This window comes from Penicillium cinerascens (genome assembly GCF_028974065.1).
Source record: "Penicillium cinerascens strain IBT 15544 chromosome Unknown scaffold_4_segment0_segment1, whole genome shotgun sequence".
Lineage (NCBI taxonomy): Eukaryota > Fungi > Ascomycota > Eurotiomycetes > Eurotiales > Aspergillaceae > Penicillium > Penicillium cinerascens.
Genome location: NW_026695298.1, coordinates 4,156,015 through 4,176,830, shown reverse-complemented (window position 1 = coordinate 4,176,830; position 20,816 = coordinate 4,156,015). Strand labels below are relative to the sequence as shown.

At 50.0% G+C, this 20,816-nt stretch overlaps 8 protein-coding genes across 8 annotated transcripts; 5 read left to right on the top strand and 3 right to left on the bottom strand.

Moving 5' to 3' along the window:
* Positions 1-643: 643 nt before the first annotated feature.
* On the bottom strand, positions 644-2,673 carry N7498_010711 (S9 family peptidase; the record flags this gene model as incomplete). Its single annotated transcript, XM_058457767.1, has 3 exons — positions 644-1,751; positions 1,800-2,513; positions 2,597-2,673. 3 exons carry the CDS (start codon positions 2,671-2,673, stop codon positions 644-646), a joined length of 1,899 nt encoding a protein of 632 aa, XP_058304666.1.
* Positions 2,674-3,522: 849 nt separating this feature from the next.
* Positions 3,523-5,233, bottom strand: N7498_010710 (nucleic acid/nucleotide deaminase domain-containing protein; the record flags this gene model as incomplete). Its single annotated transcript, XM_058457766.1, has 2 exons — positions 3,523-4,715; positions 4,774-5,233. Coding segments are annotated over 2 exons (1,653 nt in total), but the record flags the coding sequence as incomplete, so codon positions are not given.
* A 3,164-nt stretch (positions 5,234-8,397) lies between these two features.
* N7498_010709 (YbhB/YbcL family Raf kinase inhibitor-like protein) lies at positions 8,398-8,979 on the top strand (the record flags this gene model as incomplete). Its single annotated transcript, XM_058457765.1, has 2 exons — positions 8,398-8,521; positions 8,576-8,979. 2 exons carry the CDS (start codon positions 8,398-8,400, stop codon positions 8,977-8,979), a joined length of 528 nt encoding a protein of 175 aa, XP_058304664.1.
* Positions 8,980-9,599: 620 nt separating this feature from the next.
* N7498_010708 (putative poly(ADP)-ribose polymerase PARP) lies at positions 9,600-11,548 on the top strand (the record flags this gene model as incomplete). The annotated part of the gene is made up of 6 exons (XM_058457764.1): positions 9,600-9,699; positions 9,766-9,873; positions 9,927-10,127; positions 10,224-11,060; positions 11,125-11,219; positions 11,279-11,548. The coding sequence occupies 6 exons, from the start codon at positions 9,600-9,602 to the stop codon at positions 11,546-11,548; spliced, it is 1,611 nt and encodes a 536-aa protein (XP_058304663.1).
* A 778-nt stretch (positions 11,549-12,326) lies between these two features.
* cp1 (putative carboxypeptidase S1) lies at positions 12,327-14,216 on the top strand (the record flags this gene model as incomplete). Its single annotated transcript, XM_058457763.1, has 2 exons — positions 12,327-12,458; positions 12,516-14,216. The coding sequence occupies 2 exons, from the start codon at positions 12,327-12,329 to the stop codon at positions 14,214-14,216; spliced, it is 1,833 nt and encodes a 610-aa protein (XP_058304662.1).
* Positions 14,217-15,361: 1,145 nt separating this feature from the next.
* Positions 15,362-16,599, top strand: N7498_010706 (putative DnaJ domain protein Psi; the record flags this gene model as incomplete). Its single annotated transcript, XM_058457762.1, has 3 exons — positions 15,362-15,509; positions 15,568-16,244; positions 16,303-16,599. The coding sequence occupies 3 exons, from the start codon at positions 15,362-15,364 to the stop codon at positions 16,597-16,599; spliced, it is 1,122 nt and encodes a 373-aa protein (XP_058304661.1).
* Positions 16,600-16,811: 212 nt separating this feature from the next.
* N7498_010705 (uncharacterized protein) lies at positions 16,812-18,647 on the top strand (the record flags this gene model as incomplete). Its single annotated transcript, XM_058457761.1, has 5 exons — positions 16,812-16,961; positions 17,031-17,173; positions 17,232-17,295; positions 17,386-17,785; positions 17,845-18,647. 5 exons carry the CDS (start codon positions 16,812-16,814, stop codon positions 18,645-18,647), a joined length of 1,560 nt encoding a protein of 519 aa, XP_058304660.1.
* Positions 18,648-18,810: 163 nt separating this feature from the next.
* N7498_010704 (putative C6 transcription factor) lies at positions 18,811-20,655 on the bottom strand (the record flags this gene model as incomplete). Its single annotated transcript, XM_058457760.1, has 1 exon — positions 18,811-20,655. The coding sequence occupies one exon, from the start codon at positions 20,653-20,655 to the stop codon at positions 18,811-18,813; it is 1,845 nt and encodes a 614-aa protein (XP_058304659.1).
* Between the last annotated feature and the right edge of the window lie 161 nt (positions 20,656-20,816).

Genomic DNA, 20,816 nt, shown 5'->3' with positions numbered 1-20,816 from the left:
GAGAGGGTGGTCGGAGCACCGCAAGAGCTTTTGAGTAGGCGAGGCATGTTCTGGCAGTTGTACTCGGCAAATACAACATAGAAATGTAGAGTGAAAACTTCAGATCAATGCATACCTGTTGAGATTCTCTCTATACCCCAGTAGCGGCTGGGAATGAAGGGACAAAGTCTCCTTTTATATTTGAGATCACAGAACACGACTAGTCTGAAATAGTTCGTAAGGGTATGATCGGCTGCAGATTAAACTACGTGCTCTGCTTTCCAGACCGCTTCCTGGATAAATCGTTGTATTTTACAATATGGCTGTGAAACCACAAAAAACGTGTTTTACACAACAGGCCATACACCGGATACGTCCCCGCCTTCCCTAATTAGGCGGCAACCAAGCACCCTGGCCCATTACTCTTTCGCCTTCTAGGGTTGTAATGCGACTCAGAGCCTGTACCACAAGGAAATATAGCCCTCGAGTTCCTCTGTCGCTTTTTTTGTATTGAAAATGCCGGTGCAGGGCCGGTCATCCCGCTTCGATGATACCATCCGCATTATGAAATCGGGGAGGTATATTCCGGGATCAAGTGTGAAAGTATGACTGAATTTGAATACCACTGTATCTGAGGAAGAAATCGCAATTCGGTCTAAGAAATTCACTCCAGCGCAAGCAAAGTCCTCCGCCATAGTTCTTCCTCCTCCAAAATGGCAGTCTTCACATTCTCCTGCATCCGCAACCCGTGTCCTTCTCCTTGGAACACAACAAGCTTTACATCCTTTCCACCGCTTTTCAAGCCCCGTGTCATCTCCTCAGCTTGATCGAGAGGCACCACCCTGTCCTCATCTCCCTGCAATATCAACAACGGATTCTCAATTTTCTCCACATGGAAGACAGGACTTCTCTCCCGATAAACCTTCTCCTTCTCTTCCTCGGGCGTATCTTCTGGAAACAGGAGAGCAAAAAGATAGTGCGATTCAAACTTGTGGGTCATCATCATCAGGGACTTTAAGTTTGCGACCCCACACATGCTGGTCCCTCCGGCCCACAGTTTTGGGAAATGAACCAGTGATTGAAGTACGGTATACCCACCTGCACTTCCTCCCACGATGCCGGCCTTGGTACTATCAACGAGACCCTGTTCCGCAAGATAGGCAACGCAGGATGCGGAATCATCTATGTCTTTGATACCCCAGGAATAATTCAGGGCCTCCCGGTATTTGCGTCCATATCCAGTGCTACCAAGATAGTTGACATGGACATAAGCGTAACCTCGGGACGTCCAGTATTGGGTTCCGAGATTCAAGCCTGGCGCATCGTGGCCCGTTGGTCCACCGTGAATGGAGACTATGACTGGGGGCTTGGTTTTGGGGATAGGAGTGTAAGATGGGTTATGGGGCGGGTTGAAAATTGCATGAGCAACGCCGCCTGTTTCTTTTCCCTGTGTTCGAGGGAACGTAATGTGTTTGGCAATGGAGTATATCGAGGGTGACAGTGGAATAGCGGTGGAAGATTTAAGTAGCACCTTTTCGGATGGTTTCGATATGTCAACGAGGTATAGTGCTGACGGAGACGTCACAGTACTCCCTATCACGACGAACTCGGTGCTTGAGATCTTGCGAATCGAGTTCAGGGGAATATCGACGAGACCGAGCGAGAACTCCAGCACTTTGGAAGTCTGAAGATCTATAAGCAGCAGCGCATCCGTGGCGAGCTTGGTGGAAGAAACTACAAGCTGAGTAGGCGTCAAGATAATGTATGAGTTGCTGTCCACTAGTTAGCTAGATGCCTTCAATACAGAATCGGATACCTACTTCCCAAGTGCTGAAAATACTCGTTTGCAAGCAATGTCTGCTTCTTCCCATCCTGGTAAAACAAGTTGCTGTACTTCCAAAGATAAAGGGTTTAAACGATACAGTTGAGCAAATCCAGTACGGTCGGTGGTGAAAAATAATGACCCATCTTCGTGCCATTTAGGTTGCCCGACACCTTCCACGGCAGCTTTACCGGCAATGTGCTTTGCATTCGTTGGACCTGCAGCATCCCAATCTGCAATGTGAAGTTCGCTTCCAGTCCACGGCATATCAGGATGACTCCACTGAACCCAGCAAATTTTCGTCCCGTCATGATTGAACCTTGGTGTCGAATAGAAATCTGCTCCTTGGCAAATATTCGTAACACTCTTGTCATCTGAATTAATAAGTGCAACGGTGTTCGTGACACTATTTCCGGAATGAGCTTCCTGAACAGCAAGAATCAAGTTTGTCTGAAGAGGATGAACGTCGAAATCCGCGTATCGAAACTGTTCCGAAGCGGTGATGATCGGTTGCACATCGTTTGCTGCTTTGAGATAGAAGACACCATTCGTGTTGGCGTCTGTAAAGATCAGACTTCCATCTGGGCTGACGGTGCAGGCACCACCACCGTATTCGTGCACCTTGCTTCGAGCAGTGTACTCTAAGGGCAAGATATCAATTGATTCCGTCCCCCGTTGTTCTACGATGGCGCACCTTCCTTTCTCAGCTGGTCTGCCTTCCACGAGATAGATTGCACCCGTTTTCGGCTTTTCGTGTCAGCCACATGTTATAATTGTTGTGCCAAGCTGACTTACATTAACGTGGAGCTCGGAGAATGATACAGTACTTCCTGAGACCAGATCAGCTGATATAGGGCTGCTCCAGGTGCCATATGGCGCAATTTGAGGCTGCTGCGATCTCATCTTTGGCTACAGAAGAGGGTGACGAAGGGGAAAATGAGGGGAAATTAGCAAAACGTGACTGAGGGGTGAGAAGCGCTAGCAGGCGATATTACCAGGTTGCCAGATTTACAACACATTCGGGATGGTTCCGTGTAATATTACTAAACCATGACGATAGCTCATTTACGACAATCCAATTATTACGATGACAGTACTGCCGGATTATGAGGTGGTAAGCAAAACGGGTCAGCGTCCTCCGGAGTTATTTTCCAACAATCAAGTAGTAAGAGTATGGCGGTATAGGTGATTTCGAAAACTACTGTATAGGAGTTCTTAGGCCTCTCAATTCTTCTTGTCCTAGCTATAGAAATCTCTTATCAACTCGCATTACCGTACCTCAGCTTTTCTATTGCAGGCCTATGACGTCCCACACTGTCCTAGCGCACATTGATTTCGGTGACTTATTTAGAACTTCTTTCACCCAGGTGTTAAGCATCATTTCCCTACGTAATTCATGGCGTCTGACGAGCCACTTTCTATTTCTCTCCAGCCCATCCATGAGTATTGATTCTCAACACCACATCCCCAGCGGCAAGACAAAATGCATTATCTTCCGATAACGGACATAAAACTTCACTCTCGAGCTGCCGCACATCAATAACAGGACATGTCTCCCTTAAGCATTTGATGCTATCGGCTGTAAATCTTTTGATACTATACCCCAGTGGTTCTTTTCTAGTCGCGTAAGTTGATTCATCCTTGAGTCCAATGTTCACTTCAAGAGATTCTGTGATATAAAGATGAAGAGGTCTGTTGTGTGTCACAAAATCATTGACCAGTTCCCCTTCGAGCAGGTAAACGGTCTTCACGGAATTATCCGAAGGGATCTTAGTGCTTGGAATTCGGCTGACTGCTAATGAAGGGTTATATTTTGGCGAATCGTCCGACAGGATAATAGACGAGTCAACCGAAGAAATCTTTCCTTCTGAGATCTCTGAAATAAGCTCTGCTATACTCACCGTTGTTGACGAAGCCGGTAATGTGAGAAGGGTGCTTTCATTGGGAAACGGACGAATAGGCAGCTTCCCCTGAACTAGGCCTAGAGAAATATCGTGCTGAAGACTTTCAATAAGTCTTTTATTGAGTTTCTGCTGGAGGACTCTAAATTTCGGCAGACTTAGGAGTCTCCAGCCGGGATAAAGCCGACTATGGGTTTTCGGAGTATGCATTCGTCCGTATAGTTGAATGAAAGTGTTGCAGAGAAAGCACGCGTCTTTGCTTGAACTAACCACTCGTGGAAACAGCTTTGGGGCTTGTATTTCACAAAAGGCGATGATTTGAATTTTAGCATGGATTTTTGGTGCTGAAAGAGCCTTTTGGGCTCCTTTATACCTGGTAAAGGCAGCTTTTTGATCAAGTTTTAAATTGTGGCACAATTGAGACACAGTTCGTTGCCCCTTGACGAATCCAAGCCTAGATAGACACGAACATGGGTCAGAGAACTCGATGGAGTTTATTTGACCTTCGAATGCCTTTTGGGGCAGGCTTGCCAGTTGAATTTTCATATTCCGGACCAATGGAAATTTCTTTGCCATACGATACAGTTCCCTAGCGGCTTCCCAGTACCTTGAGACCTTTCTGATGATGTTAAATAAACTGGATCTCGAGGACGGATCTATGTCATTGTTCGAGATTAGATTTAACAAATCGTAAAAGCGTGGCGCTGTTTGTTGCAAGTGATGTATTCCTTCCACCAGATCACCTAGCTCATCCAGAGCTTGGTGTTTCAACCATCGATCAACTAGGTGTATGACCTTGCTTGCCTCTGAGGTGAATGATGACGATGTGACCGATAAGTCTTTGCTGTGAAGCTTCTGAGGATTAATCCGTCGAATACTAAATATCGCCTCTTTCAGGAGGTCTTGAATAGGTCTCTTAGTTGCCTTCCGCTCGAGTCGCAATCGGGATATAACCCGCGATGAGCACATTGAGAGGATTGACGCAAAAGTTTCCCTTTGAAGCTCGGGCCTGTCTATAATTTTGGAAAATTGTTAAAGGTTATCACTAGATGCAAAATAGTAAGGACTAACCATATTGTGAATCATGAAGTACGTGGAATATGCCTTTAAAGCTTCTTTTCAGTTTTTGTAGAATGTCATCTCCATCAGCGTAGGTGCTTTTGTTGATGGCTAGGATGACATTTAAAACTGTTCCAGGTGGGTTCTGTTCTACGCAAACCGCAGGTATATGATCCCACCCATCCTTAGTCTTCGCAAGGAATGCAAGAACTTCGGTTAGCCCACGCTCTTTAGAGAAAGGCAAGACGTAATTCTCTTGGTCGATTGACGACTGATTAATTGCATTTCGAGCGACTGGAGCAGGGATCTGATAAAAGAAGGAGCTGAGAGCGATATACTCAGCACATGCTGTTGCGGGGGATGGGATTGTCTTAGCCATGAAACTCGATGATCGAAGAATAGTGCCTGGGCCGGGCGGAGCGCTCTGGAGCGGCGGAGAGGGGAACTCTGGGTTTATGAGCTGGCGGGAAGCACCTGCAGGTTTCTAAGTACCTGATGGTGAGCTGGCACATGCATAGTTCTACGCACGATAAGATAGGGTTTCTCTATTAGCGTAGGGAGGGGGGACTACGATTCGCCTAGTCCCTTCAGCGTCGAGATGCAGGCCAACGATTGGCGGGTGGGCGAAGTGGAGTGAGTTATTTGTACCAAATGCACGTACTCCGACAGAAGCGCTCGCTCCAAGTCACAATTCAGAGGGCAGTTGGTGAAACAGCAGATTCTGCCCCTCTGTTTTTGCCTTCTATTTTTCCACCTCTCTATTTTTGACCTCGGGTTTTCTACGTGCAACAGCAGTTGCTTCGTCATCGCTGTCATTCTCTGCCTGTTTTGATCTTCGCTCATCGCTATCGATCATCAATTTCACGACTCGTCACCAACCACCCCTCTGTGCAGATTGCCCGTGTTTAACCCGGAGAATTCCATTACGTATTTGCTCTCTGCTATTTTTGTCCTTGGGTTTAGCGGAGAAAATCAGTTGCTTTTTTACTAGCTTCCATTTTCCGCCACCTCCCCTTCCTGCTGCTGCTGTTAATCTGAATGGTGTTTTTCCATACTCAACTGCTCTTTCGCCGACCACCACTTCCTCCCATCTAGTGTATATCGACAAGTCTGGGTGTGATAAACGGGTTGGCTTTAGGCGAACTGGTTGGTCACTGCTCGGCACTGCGCCAGGCCAGGTCTCCAATATCCATTGCGATCAACGGTACCAGAGTTTTTCCGCATACCAGGATGGTATCATCCTATCACGAGTGTTCTGGGGCTCGACCGACGCTCCAGTTTTTGAGGACTTCATTGAAGAGCTTCTACAGCATTGCGGAAGGTGGCCTGAGCCTAACGCATCTTTTCATCACTCCGACAGTATAGAACAAGTGTGTTTAAATGCGGGGGTAAAGCTAATGTACGTTACCTGCCGCCCTACTCACCCGATCGGGGGTTTAAGAGAGTTTCTCTATGTAAGGCATGGAAGCCAATCTCGAATTTAGCTTGTATAATGATGGTTAATTATAGAGGATAAATTGCTAAGAATAGGGAAAAAGAAGGATCTGCCTTAGACAAAATAGGAGCTCCAGAGGCCACAATCACATGATTCTCTTGACAATAGTCACCAATATTCTAACCTAGTCACCCATTGTAATGATAGTCATCCGGAGGAACATCGATAGTCCCTCACCTGTCACAGCAGGAACACTGACCACCAGTAGTGCAACACTGGGGATATCCGTCATCACAGCAGTAAATATCGCACGGATAGCTACAAATCCAACAGTCTGAATCAAGGTCAATATCCAATGAACATCCGGTTATTGCCCTGGGGGTCATAGTAAGATAAATAATGGTAGACTAACTGTTTTGATTCTCTAGACGAGAGACTGCCTCTTGTGCACTTGTTGAACGCTTAGCTGAAGCTGCTTCAGGAGATAAATGTCCAGGCACTGCAAATTATCAATTAGTAAAGGGGGGCTGCTTAATGCTTTTTGAACCCCAGGGAGTGTGTACCACTATTGGCAGAGCTACCCTCCTTCTTCACCTGGGAATAATCCGAGTTCTTTTGTGCAGCAATGCTAGGTGCTAGAAACAAAACACATAGAACTATCTTCAGAAATTAGGTAAAGGTAAATAGCAAGTAAACCTAGGTAATAAGAACTTACACAGTTGGGATGATACACGCATCTTGGAAGTAGAGTCTTTCAATGGAGTTTGTATTTAAAGGAAGGGTTAAAAATTTACAAAAGCAAACAATAGGATAAGCCGGTCTATATTTATATAGTAAAGATATCCGTGCTAAATGATTGCCCTTGCATACCAAATGGAATGCAAGTGTAACAGGCTAATGCATGGTTATTTAGTAAGGTTGTGCCTTATCCTTGCTTATAGTGCGCTTGCGAGCAACAGACGGCGGTCTGTTGTCTTATATGATCTTTTGGTCAAAGGGAAATGGCGGTGAAACCAGCGCCCCACTCCAACCCTTCACAGCAAGGGAGGAAATAGAATGGGAGCTGGTGTCTAATCAGAGGCAGATTAACTTCACTAGTACAGATCATTCCTTTCTCTCAAGGGAAAAGATTAATAACAGAGGAATTTATATTATTAGCTAATAATTGCTATAATAATGTCACGATCAGATCCAAAGAAGGGGTATCATTCAACGAAAACAACGAAGCTGAAAAGGGAAGAGAGAAATGGGCCTAGTGTACACTGTCAAACAAGCAACCCATGCAGACTCCCTCCTCCTTCCTGGCCAGTTCTCCAGCTCTTGTTCTCAGGTCCATCGTCAATCCCATCGTCACAAATAACAGCAAAACTAGAGTTTTCAGATCAATCAGGGTTTTAGGAGGCTTAATGGATATCTGGTCCCACCCTAAATATCTATGGCACACTGGAACTACTAAGGCTGCCATAGCTTACAGGCTACCTTAGGGTCCGATACAAAAGGGAGCCATGTATCCAGCCTTCTTTGACCATCTGTTAGAGATCAACCTCTGATATTAGGAGTTGTTACATATGTATCAAACTAATCCCATAGAAAAACTGCTATCTCACTGGGGTAGATATCTGGCTTTTCTAACAGGTGTTCATAGAGAGCCTCTAACATCAGTAATATGATACTGTGCTATCTGCCCACTCAAATGGAAGGAGCTCCGGGATCGCCGAACTGTTGTAGATTATTGCAGACGGTGGTAACCGAATTAGACCTCACCAACTCCTATGGGACTAAAGCGAGGTCAGTCCCATCTCCCAGACAAAGTCCTATAAGAGTCCCACGAAGAGCTAAACCCGAACTGGGGCGGTGGGGGCGGGTGCTAAACCACAACGGGCGAGGAGGCGCCGGCACAAATGCTTTTTGTACTCATTGTATTCATAGCACTCATTGTACTCGTAACATGAATCTGTACAGGCGCGAACACAATAACAATCAACACAAGCATTTGGCTAGATAAAACCAATACATATAGCTATTTCATTCAAAACAGTAGGAACCAGATCGACGTGATGTGTCACACAAACTCCGCTTATCTCCGGAAGCCTGAGAATGTTTGTTTCTTCTCAGCTCGCCCTTTTTGACTTTGGTGACATCTCCATTGCCCCTCATCTCTTGAACCTTCCACTTCTTTCCCCTCCACAACTTTCCTCAACATGCCTACCAATCAGCATGTCAGTGCGGCTCTGTCGCTCATCGAGCATGACAAGTCCAAGGTTCTGGGCCTGACTGTTGGCAAGCACCATAACGTCCAACCTGGCGACCACATTCCTCGCGCCGGTAAGGCCGGTGTCACAACACCTCCATGTGATGATTGACTGACGTGCCCCACAGACGCCCAGTCGCCCCCACAGCTCTCGTTCGAGGGCCTAGATGCTTCCAAGACCTACTTGGTCGTCGGTCTGGATATCGATGCTCCGTTCCCTTCCTTTGATATCCTGGGACCCATCCTTCACTGGATTCAGCCTGGTGTCAAGGCCACCGAGTCGTCCACTCTCGACACCAGCGGGCCGTTCGTCGCCGACTACATCGGGCCTGCTCCCCCGCCTGGCAGCTCGCCTCACCGCTACATCTTCTTCTTGTACGAGGAGCCCGCTGGCTTCGATGCGAAGAAGTATGCGCCTGCTGACGGCAAGAAACTGAGCAACTGGAACCGCATGCGCTACGACCTCGATTCTTGGGCCAAGGAGATCAACCTGGGCCCCGTGCTAGCTTTCAACTTCTTCGAGAGCAACTAGGCGTGGGGCAATCATGGCTCGGCCATTTCTGCGGTACTACCTGACACTTTTCCGGGTACTCGAGGGGGAGCCCGTGGTGGTTTTTGTTTCGTTGCTTTCTTTTCGCTACGGCGAAATTCAATGCTTAATACTTGCTCAGCTTTGCTCAGCTTTGCTCAACTTAGTCTTAATTGAATCGCATTAAATTTCCTTCTATTCTTTTTCATGTCTGTAATTTTCTTTCGATATTGTCTGTCACAATGGAGGCCTTTGTCTGAGCAGGGGCAGCTATTCTTGCACTCCCTTCTTCTCAGATAAGGCACTCCCCATCACTCCCAGAGGGTGAGAGCATTTGCTAGTAGGACAAACAGAGCAACGAGTCTAGGTATTCTCATTGTTACTTTGCTGCAGCTGCCATGTATCCTCCACCATTGTCAGTTGGCAAATGCCACTTCTGGTCCTCAAAGAGGGAAAGAATAACGCGCAATTCATGTATACAGCCTCTTTGTTTTCATACAGTGAAATCTCCACCTGACTAACATTGAATGTGGCAGTTATGAACAGGCAGATAGAAATCAACTCCTGAACCTCTTTTTTTTTGCCTGCCTTATCCAGCCCATCCTACAGCAAATTCCAACATCATGGCCATGGAGGGAAAGGGAACGGCTATCGAGCCGCTTACCACCTCATTCGCGGGAATGATAATTGGAGTCAGTGGTAAACTTCCCGGCAAAAGCCATAGTGAGTATCTCTACTACGAACCCTTGTATGAAACGCCTGGGTCGGTACGAGCTTACAATCTTCCAGGTCAAATCAAAAATGCTGTGGAGAAGCTTGGAGGGAGATTCGAGACGCTCAGCATCTCCCAATGTACCCATCTCATCACCGCAAAAGAACATCTCACAACTCAGAAGGGTATGCAATGGTATTCATCTCCCGTCGAGACTCTAACTAAACTTCACTTTCAGCCCAGGAAGCCATCGCCAAGACGGACTGCGAGCTCGTGTCAATCGAGTGGTTTCTCAAGTCTCTTGAAACGGGCAAAGCGATCGATACCACAGAGTTCTTGCTCACTACTCCAAAGGAAAGCAAAAAGCGAAAAGCCAACGAGGACCCGGAGAAAAATGAGGTCCGATTCAAGAAGCTGAAGGATGTTTTGCTGGAAGCTGGTGGGGCTTGTTGATGAGCGTTTTCCTGTGGACAGTGAGTATCCCGCATGGAATCATTTCACAGCACCTCTGACATCTGTGCTTTCGTGGTTCTAGAGGGAAGCACTGTTTGGATCGATGATGAGGGTGTGATTTTGGATGCAACCCTTGTCAAGAACGTGTCACAGGAAACTCCTGGGGAAGACACGAACATCTTCGATGCCGTTGTTCATCGCATGCAGATTATTTTCAACGTCAAGACGCAGATGTGTCACACTTGGGTTTGGGCCCCGACATCAAATCCATTTCTCCCTAATAGACAGTATTCAATGGGCAGCGGTGACTTGCAATCAGCGCAAGAAAATTTTGAGCGAACTTTCGAGCAACACACCGGTCTATCTTGGTCCAGTCGCCACAACGATCCGATAAAGGACAGGTTCATCTTTATTCCGTGCTGTTATGAGGATGAAGCCAAATTCAGTCCAGCGACGCTGTCGAAAGGCATCGCACAGTTGACTCCCACGTTCCCTGGCTCGGTTATCAATGTACTGAGCATGGTTTTCGGCCCAAACAACAAAGTCAAAAATACCCTCGCCAGTTTGTCCAAAGGCCGGTTGAAGATCAACAGCGAATCCGTGGCTGAGCACACTATCCGGGTTGGATATGCACTGCTGAACAGAATTTGCGAACTCTCCAAGAATTCGGCGGGATATCCAAGTCCTGTCCCAGACACAGCAATCTCGCTCCTGAGTCGATGCTACTTCGCCTTGATGTTTGCCAATAACCGCAAAATACCAACCGACTCGTCGTGGGTTGAAAGAGAGCGCGAACTTCTTCAATATCTGGAGAACGTGATGGCTCTTGATTCCATCGTGAATTCGCCTCTTGAGATTTCTGAGTGCAATATGCTCCATCTAGTCCACCGAAGATTGCAGCTGCCAGAAATTGCCCCATGTATATTCTCTGTTCTTTTGGCAACTTATGATGTGGCTAGAATAATGTTGACTCTTGATTCTAGTGGACAAAAACTCCAAGGAATACAAAACCTTGGCGCAATATTTCGAAGCGATACCCCCACATAAACAAGCGCATTGGACTTATCCGACCGGCAAGGTAAGCAGCTCAATCAGTGCCTATATGACGTTGTATTTCTCAAATTTAGTTGTCTCCAGCTCATCCAAATTTTGAAACTCGACAATCCTGGACAGGCCGAAAGGCTTAAGACCTGGACTGAACAAAACAAGTCCATGTCCGGCCAGCGACGACTTCTTTGGCATGGGTCACATTCGGCCAATTTCATAGGGATCCTGAGTCAAGGGCTTCGAGTCAATGCGGACGGCCGTGACATTATTGGCATACTTGGAATGGGCATATACTTCAGCGACTTTGCGGGCAAGCACTCTGTTATTGCCATTGCCAGTCCGGAGAAGAAGCTCTGTTAGCGCTTTGTGAAGTTGAGGTCGGTCACACCATGCTATGCTGCACAGTGTATCATGGAAATGCGACAAACAAGATGCTTGCGAGCAACTAAAGCTGTGCAGTCTTCGCACAAGGTCACCTAGCACCCAGCTCATGGCGCGATGCCAAGTGCGTTCATCCGAGTCTCCAAGGGATCCAAATGCCGGATCTGTACAAGAGAAAATCAATCGCGATAAATACGACATGGAAGACGAGCAACGAGTACGTGGTCTGTCACTCGGCTCAGGTTCACCACCGATATCTCTTTCATGTCAAGATTGATTGAGTCCACGCTTGTTATGGTGTCTTCTGGGTTCAATCAGGGGACCTGAATTATGGAGGACGGGGTGGTATTGGGAGGATAACGATGAGAAATAGTGCTAGATGTTGTGGTTTTGTTTAGTTTATCAGATACACGTTCTTGTCAGTTGACATTCCCAAAGGCACGTGTAGATCGGGATCTGTAGACTCCACTCGGAGCTCCGGTGCATAGCTCGGATCTGTGAGGCTAGGGAATGGAGTGTTTCGTACCTATTCGTAGCCACCGAATAATTCTAACAGTCCTTCCCTGATATGCAATAAAGTGGTTAAGCTGCAGACTATGGCCATGGCTCTACCTTGGTATCGGCTCCACCCTTATCCAGCCACTGCGGTTGCACCTCCCGCCAATCTCCGGTTCATCGGGCTTTCCGCTCCCGTTTTAAAGCCGCTCCCCCGCTATGGATCTCCTCTGGATCTTATTCCTACTTCCTGCTGGCCACCATGGTCCTCACTAACTGGCTAGCCATCTCGCTGGCCGGCCTCGCCGCGGCCCAGTATTTCCCCCCGGCACCTGACGGATTGAAGGTCGTTCACTCTAAACATGAGGAAGGCGTGAAGATATCCTACAAAGAGGTGATTTGAATGGCTTCGTTAGACCGCTGCATTCAATCAGGTACTAACAGTGTACAGCCGGGTATCTGCGAAACCAGCCCGGGCGTCAAATCATATTCAGGCTACGTCCACCTGCCTCCAGGGACACTGGAGGATGTAAATGTCGAGCAGAAATACCCCATCAACACATTTTTCTGGTTCTTTGAGGCTCGCCATAACCCGATGAATGCCCCACTCTCCATTTGGATGAATGGTGGACCCGGCAGCTCGTCCCTGATCGGTCTCATGCAGGAGAACGGCCCATGCCTGGTAAATGCAGATTCCAATTCGACCGAACTCAACCCATGGTCGTGGAACAACTACGTCAACATGCTGTACATCGATCAACCTAATCAGGTCGGCTTCAGCTACGACGTTGCCACCAACGGCACTTTCGACCAGCTCAGCGCCGCCTGGAACGTGTCCAACTGGGAGCACGGCATCCCTGTCCAGAACAATACTTTCTACGTCGGCACGACTACTAGTCAAAAGGCCAAGGCGTCTGCCAACGGTACTGAAAACGCAGCCCGCTCCCTATGGCACTTTGCGCAAACCTGGTTCACTGAATTCCCCGAGTACAAGCCGCAGGATGACCGTGTGAGCATCTGGACCGAGTCTTACGGCGGTCGCTATGGCCCAGCGTTCACTGCTTTTTTCCAAAAGCAGAATGAGAAGATTAAAACGGGAGCCATCACCGCCGCCTCTGAATCCCACTATATCCACCTGGATACTCTTGGAATTATCAACGGCTGTGTCGATCTCCTTCTACAGGAGTCATCATACCCCAAGATGGCATACAACAACACCTACGACATCGAGACTATCAACAGAACCGTCTACAACCAGGCCATAGATGCATGGAGTCGCGCGGGCGGATGCAAGGATCTGATTGAGCAATGCCGTGCCCTGGCAGCAGAGGGCGACCCACAAATGCACGGCAACAACCAGACAGTGAATAAAGCATGCCACAAGGCCGATAAATTCTGCAGTAACCAGGTTGAGGGCGCCTATGTTACCTATTCAGACCGAGGCTACTACGATATCACGCACAAGAACCCAGACCCGTTCCCCCCATCCTACTTCCTGGGGTATCTCAACCAGAACTGGGTACAAGGTGCGCTGGGCGTGCCGATAAACTACACCGAGTCTACCGACAGTGTCTACGCTGGCTTCTCGTCGACGGGCGACTACCCACGCTCCGATGTACACGGTTACCTTGATGATCTTGCGTACGTGCTGGATTCTGGAATCAAGGTGGCCCTCGTCTACGGCGATCGCGATTACGCATGCAATTGGATCGGTGGTGAGGATGTGAGTCTGCTCGTGGAGCACGCCGAGGCGGCTGCTTTCCGTGATGCCGGATACTCACCACTTCACACGAATAAGTCCTACGTCGGTGGTCAGGTCCGCCAATATGGCAACTTCTCTTTTACTCGCGTCTACGAAGCTGGTCACGAGGTCCCTGCATATCAGCCCGAGACTGCGTATCATATCTTCCACCGAGCACTTTTCAATCGTGATTTGGCTACCGGCAAGATTGATACCGCTCGCAACAGGTCGTACTCTACTGAAGGCCCAGCATCGACTTGGCATATCAAGAACGAGGTTCTCGAAAGCCCTGGTCCGCTGTGTTATATTCTTGCTCTGGAGGCGACGTGCACGGATGATCAGATTGCCAGTGTGGCTAATGGCACGGCGATTATCAAGGATTGGATTGTTTTGGATGCGCCATCGCAGTAGATAGAGATCTTGACTCGACGAAGCTTGTACTGTATATACCATAGAAGTAATGTACATCCCAGTACTTCAAGCACACTCTATGTCGCTTGGGGATCATAGCCGTTGCAGTAATGTGCGCTTGCCATCCCAAAATATTCAAATGAGAGAAAGAGTTTCATATTTCGGAGGCGAGTTTTAACGTGAACTGAGGCATATTTTCTTTTCTTTTCCCTCAATCTTATGACTTCCAATGTTGTTGTATTCCATATGTCTTTACGGTATTGATGTCCCCGTACTTATGTATTATTACAAACCTTTCTTCAAGATGTTCTTTTTCCTTTGTGCTTCAGTGACTGCCTTGATTCCTCTTTGTGTATGTACATCTATCATAGCGCCTTGAATCTCTCTCCTGTGGCGGTTATGAATAAAAGCCCGTGCTAAGACAGCCTCTCGAGGACCAGTCCGGCTTCCTTTGAGCGTAGTCCCATATTGAAAATCTATGTGACTCGGCACTCCTCCTCCCCTTCGGTACGTTAGCTTCTACTATCTAATATCATTTCTACCCCGGAGTAAGTAGGCTAAACCTTAAAAGTGGATCCGGACTGACATAATCGGTGACTAACCAAGTGGGGCCTTCCCGTCGATGATGTCGTGGATCGCGATGCTGTCAACTGCTCCTCTGCCTGCGAATACCTTTGCATGCACTTGTAGACACTTGTAGAAATGCAGGAATGATCTCCAGACTGTCCAGATCAACATCACCCCGTAGACAATCATCCACGGGCCACGGCGGCGGCAGGACGGCAGGGAAGCTTCTCGAAGCTTCGATCCGTCAACCTTCGACGTCACACGTCACTCACTCACCTGGAGACGACCAGGTGCAAAGCATTCAAGTTTCTCGAGCCCTCCTTCCTGCAGAGATAACCACTTCCTCCCGTGCAACTCCGTCTATCTCCCACTCCATCGCTCTTACCCCAACTTTCACCGCGCTATACCCCATCCCGCTACTCCCACACCGAAACTTCTACCTCATTCGAGAAAGCGCCATCGGGGATCCGTTCACTCTGACAGGATCCTTGGTTTTTAAACACGCAGCTCCCGCCATTTCGCGCTGAATTTGCCCCTTTAGTGCAAAACTCAATTCAACCCCGCAATCACAACTCACGATGGTTGCTGAGACCAAACTATACGATGCCTTGGAAGTCAAACCTGGTGCGACCCAGGATGAAATCAAGAAGGCCTACCGCAAGGCAGCTTTGAAGCACCACCCCGACAAGAACAAAGACAATCCTCAAGCCGCTGAGAAGTTCAAAGGTATGTCCACCACTCGAACATAACCCCCTCATGGATCGATTACTCACTGCTATTACAGATGTCTCTCAAGCCTACGAAGTCCTTTCCGACCCCGAGAAACGCAAGGTCTACGATCAGTTCGGTTTAGACTACCTCATGCGCGGTGGCCCCGCACCCTCGCCTGGCGGCGGAGCTGGTGGTGGTGCTGGCGCCGGTGGGATGCCCGGAGGGTTCAACTTCGGCGGCATGCCAGGCGGCGGCGGTTCGCGCACATTCCACTTCTCCACTGGCCCTGGTGGTGGCGGTGGCTTCCGATTCAGTAACGCAGACGATATCTTCCGCGAGTTCGCCAAGGCCGGCGGCGGCGGTGGAGGCGGTGGCGGCGGCGGCATGGGTGGACTTGATGAGGATGACATTTTCTCCATGCTTGGAGGTATGGGCGGCGGTGGTGGTTTCCGTAGCCGTCCCTCCGCTGGAGGAGGATTCTCATCGAAAGCCAACCGCGCCCCAACCCCCGAACCGACCGTTGTTGAAAAGGACCTGCCGATCACACTGGAAGAAACCTTCAATGGTGTGACCAAGAAGGTGAAGACGAAGAGCAAGGCGTTTGACCCCAGCGGCAAGCGTAGCGTCCAGGAAGTTACACTGGAGGCAGCCATCAAGCCCGGTCTAAAACCCGGTTCGAAGATCAAGTACAAGAACGTGGGCGACCAGGAAGAAGGCGGCCGCCAGGATGTGCACCTGATCGTGAAAGAGGTATGTGATATTCCCCCTCTCGAAACCTCCCGGAGTCCATTTCTAACGGAATCAATAGGTACCACATCCGGATTTCACTCGCAAGGGCGACGATCTCATAACTACCGTCGAACTCAGCCTCAAGGAAGCTCTGACGGGCTGGGAACGGATTGTCCGCACGATCGACGGCAAGTCCATCCGCGTGTCCAAGCCAGGACCGACACAACCTGGACATGAGGAGCGGTATCCCGGCTGGGGCATGGTAAAGTCCAAGAAGCCCAGCGAGCGCGGCGACCTCGTCGTGCAGGTCAAGGTCAAGTTCCCGACCAGCTTGGACTCGAACACCAAAGACATCCTCAAAGATCTGCTTCCTTAAAAGTCCTTATCAGCATACATTCTGGCGTTAGTTTGAGCGTTATTCATTGGGAGGTAATGACAGCAATGATTATTATGTTGGCGTTGGGGGTTGGCAATTCGCGTTTTCAAAACGAGCCGTGTACATAGTCTAACCCATTTTGGGGAATGCGGAGAAGCACCTGAACTTGGAGAAATCAACTTCCTCAACTGCACTCTTTCCATACCGTAATCATGAAGCGCAGGATTACCTTCTTTCAGCGCCCGGAGGCGCCCTTTGAGGCCAACCAGGCTGTTTTGACCTCCAAGTCCCTCGCGATCCGCGGCTTGGACGCCGCCCGCGAGGACCGCGTTACGTTCGGCCTTGACGACCTTCCCCAGGAGGTGAGCAGACAAGCACACCGGATTTCAATCAATGAGAAGACCCGGCGCTAACCTGTGTTAAATCTACAGCTCCGCGACGTCCTCCAACAGTCTCACGAACTCCGCCTTCGGTGGACAACCGAACGGTCCTACGATGCCGTGACGCCCTTGGCCAGCCGAGTGTCGCCCGGCTTGCATGTACACTATACCCCTCTAGCGGCTGAGCAGACTTCGTGAGTCGCTTTTCTCTTCACAATAGATCGGGCGGGAACTGACGGGATGGTGGTATAGAGAGGCGCTGTGCTCGTTGCTCCGCACGGTGTTTGGAGCAGGTGTGGACTGCACGAAGCCTGAGGTATATTGATCCCCTTTTCTTCTAGCGGTGCAATGTCGCTGTAACGTCTCACTCTACTGGATCAACATTGCTAAAACGGCCCTCGCGTAGGACACCTTCATCACGCCCCCGCTCCTATCCACCAGATTCGCCGCGTCGGCCTCCCTGCAGTTCTACGCACAGCTCCCCTCCCTACAACCTCTTGTCGAATTTATCCAGAGCTCTGCTTGCAGCCAGCGCAAGGTCGGCGGTGCCGAATGCAATAAACATGCTAGCTCGCTGCTTACTGCCGAGACGGTCGACATCGACTATGATAGCATCTCGCACGCCCTGACGGTGTCGACTCTCTGGGCTAGTGCGCCTAATGGAGGATGGACAGAAGATATTCAGAAACCTGCATCTGGTGCGGATCAGGTTGAGTTTGGGCTTCTGGGTGCCGAACCAGGCATCGAGCCGCAAGAGATCAAGATGGGCGGGCTGTTGGCTGTTGTTGGACAGGACAAGAAAATGAGTAAGTTCGATATTGGCTTCATCCTAATCCACGGTCAGAACAGTAACTGACTATAACAGAACCCACCATGTTCTCCTTTCCCTCGCGGCACCACCCACTCCCCAACGATGCAGGATACGTCGTCTCTTTTTCCACTCCAACGGGTCTTCACCCGACAATGTCCATCTCCATTACCCCGTCTGGTGTACAACGACCCCCAGCACCGAGCGATGCAACCTGCGCATTACACACATACCTCACGCTCCCGTCCGCCGTCTTCGGGGACCAGTATCAGCTTGGAACAAGCGACCCGCTCTTCCTGGAATCACACAATCTCGCTGCACTGCGAGCTGTCGCGGGAGAAACCGACCTTGAAGCTCCAGACTGGGCTGTTCAACGCTGGGGCTCGAACTGGCTTTTCGAACTGACTACCCCATCCACGGACTCGCTCCAGTCTAACTGGACGGCTACTATCCCCCTGCATCTGCGGTACCTCGCTCCCTCTGAATCGGGGTATCAGACCGCGGATGTGCCCTGGCCGGTCGTTTTCTGGGCCTGCACTGCAGAGGATGGAACCAAGATGGGCGTTAACCCATTCGACCGCACGAACCTAGGCTGGGACGGCTTGTTTGGCCCGCGTACCATGTTCTATCAGCTTCATCCCAAGGGTGAGCATCTTGTCGAGTCGGTGGATGTACCGGTTCTCAAGCTCACGGGCGAGGGCTTGTTCAAGGCGAAGAACATTGAGCTGGGGACTTGCATTGCCATTTTGCTCGGCTTCCTTTGGGTGTTGTGGCGCCTTGTTCGCGTGTCTTGGTCGGCTAGTGTTAGCGCCGAGAGTAGGCCTGCACGGTCTGCAGACGGACATGTCAAGAAGGAGTAAGCCTTTCCTGAATATCGTTCTTCCATTGGCGTTCACGGGTATCATGATATCAACTTTATACAAGCATTGCTGGGCAATACATACATACTCTTCCATAGACACATCATTTAGTGACCTAAACATACAAACCCAATCAAAAAAACCTTCCAAATAGAAACGCCTATTAAATCCCCATCTCAGGCAACGGCCACGGAACATCCGTCATAAGAAACTGATCCAGATCAAAGTTCTGCAAACTAGGCATATCAATCATCAAATCCCCCAACCACGACAACTCCGCATCCGAAACAGGCCCCATCTCCAATCCAGCTGACGGTTCACTTTCAACCCCATCCCTAGTCACCACCTCAGGTTCAGGAGCCATCGCCGACGCATTAGCCCTCAACACATCCACCAACACCCGGGTATCATCCTCTTTCCTCCGCTGATGCAGCGCAATAAGCAAGTACGCCGTTGAATACGCCTCGCGCATCACAGACGTATCGTACGTCGCTAGAACCTCGCCTAGCGTACGCATGGCATCAGGGAGAAGAGCCAGCGCGGCGCGGTTGTCAATTGCTAGTAGCGTGCAGACGACCTGGAAGGGCACGTTGGCGACCTGGTGCCAGGGTGATGTGGCCGCGACCATTCCTCGTGCTGCGCGGAGGCCACGAGCTGCGAGGGCGAGGACGCGATCTAGGATGCGGGACGTTAGGAGGGCGTGGGCGTTCAATGCGCGGACGCGGCGGTAAATGCAGAGCATGAGGTTGCATTGGACTAGGATTAAGGAGGGTTCGGTGTAGACTAGGTCTAACACTGAGGTGAGGGCTGTTTCGAGTTCTGGGAGGTCTTGGGGTGCTGGGCCTGTTGGGTCTAGGCTTTCGGAGAGGGGGAGGAGGTGGAAGATGTCTGTTCGTTGTGATGTCCGGGGAAGGGTTGCGTTGTTGGGTTCGGTGTTTTGGGTGTATCCTGTTGCGCCGTGGAGGATGACTCGTGAGCGACCTAGGTCGAAGGATATCCAGGTGTTGAGGTGGCGGGCCATGCCGAATAGTCGGCGGCGGGTGTCTGGGTCGCTCGTGTCGGGAATAGTTCTATTCTGATTCTGGACGAGGTCCGTTGATTCTGGGTCGGGCGTGTCTAGGTGTAGGCCTGCTGCCTCGATGAGATGCATCAATGTGCAGCTGGCCATCCAGGCGGCATGTGGGGAGGCTGTCATGCGTAGATATGCTGCTCGAAGGACCCATCCGGTTACGATATCGACCGATGGTATTTGTGCGCAAAGAACGGACTTTTCAAGAAGCAAGCGTGCCGTTTCAATGAGCTTTCGCTCTGTAGGCATGATCTCGCGGCGCGAGAATAAGAACCCAAATGCAGCGACGCCGCATAGCACAGCATCGTAGGGCTGGGTCTCTGGCGACTCGGCAGCTAGTACTGTAGTCTCCGACCAGCGTTGTGCAATATGGGCAAATACACTCTTCCGGTCCAAGAAAGCATAGCATGGATCAACTTTCTCAAAGTAGATAGCTGCCAAGCGCCGCATCTCTTCCTGCGAGATGATCTTGGTAATTGGCGCCGGTGCCGAGAGCGTGACGGGCCATGGCGAGAGATCCGGTGATACACGCCTCTCGCCCACGTTCCATGCAAACAAATGAAGTCTTGGGGCGTGTGCTGGGTCAATTCGCAGACCGAGCTTGCGAACGAAAGCCGCCCCGGAGTTAACCTCCAAGGAATGGCCCACTCCGCGGGAATCATTTACGCGAGAGGTCGGAGACGCAGCACTGCCGGCAATACTGACTGGAGGTGGTCGATTGGGCCATCCATCAGGGAGTCGCTGGCGCTCATCCAGTGCTGGTAAGCTCCGATTATACACGGGGCTGACGCGCTTCTTGCGCGGGGCCGTGCTGTAGTGGCAGTCGACGCCGGCCTGGGCGCAGGTGGTGCATGGTTGCTCGCCGGAGCATTTACGCTTGCGCGATTGACAGGAGAGACAGGCGGCACGCGACCGCTTGCGCGGCGTGGATTCGGACATTGTGTTGGCGCATGGGGTATAACTGAGAGTTTAGATCTTAGATCGTAAGTTTCCGCCCCGAAAAACAACCGATCTCCGCATTCCAAAGTTGGACCCTTTCACACTACACTTCACGCTTCCACACTCTACCCTGGATGACTGTACAAGCGTTGGAAATGTTC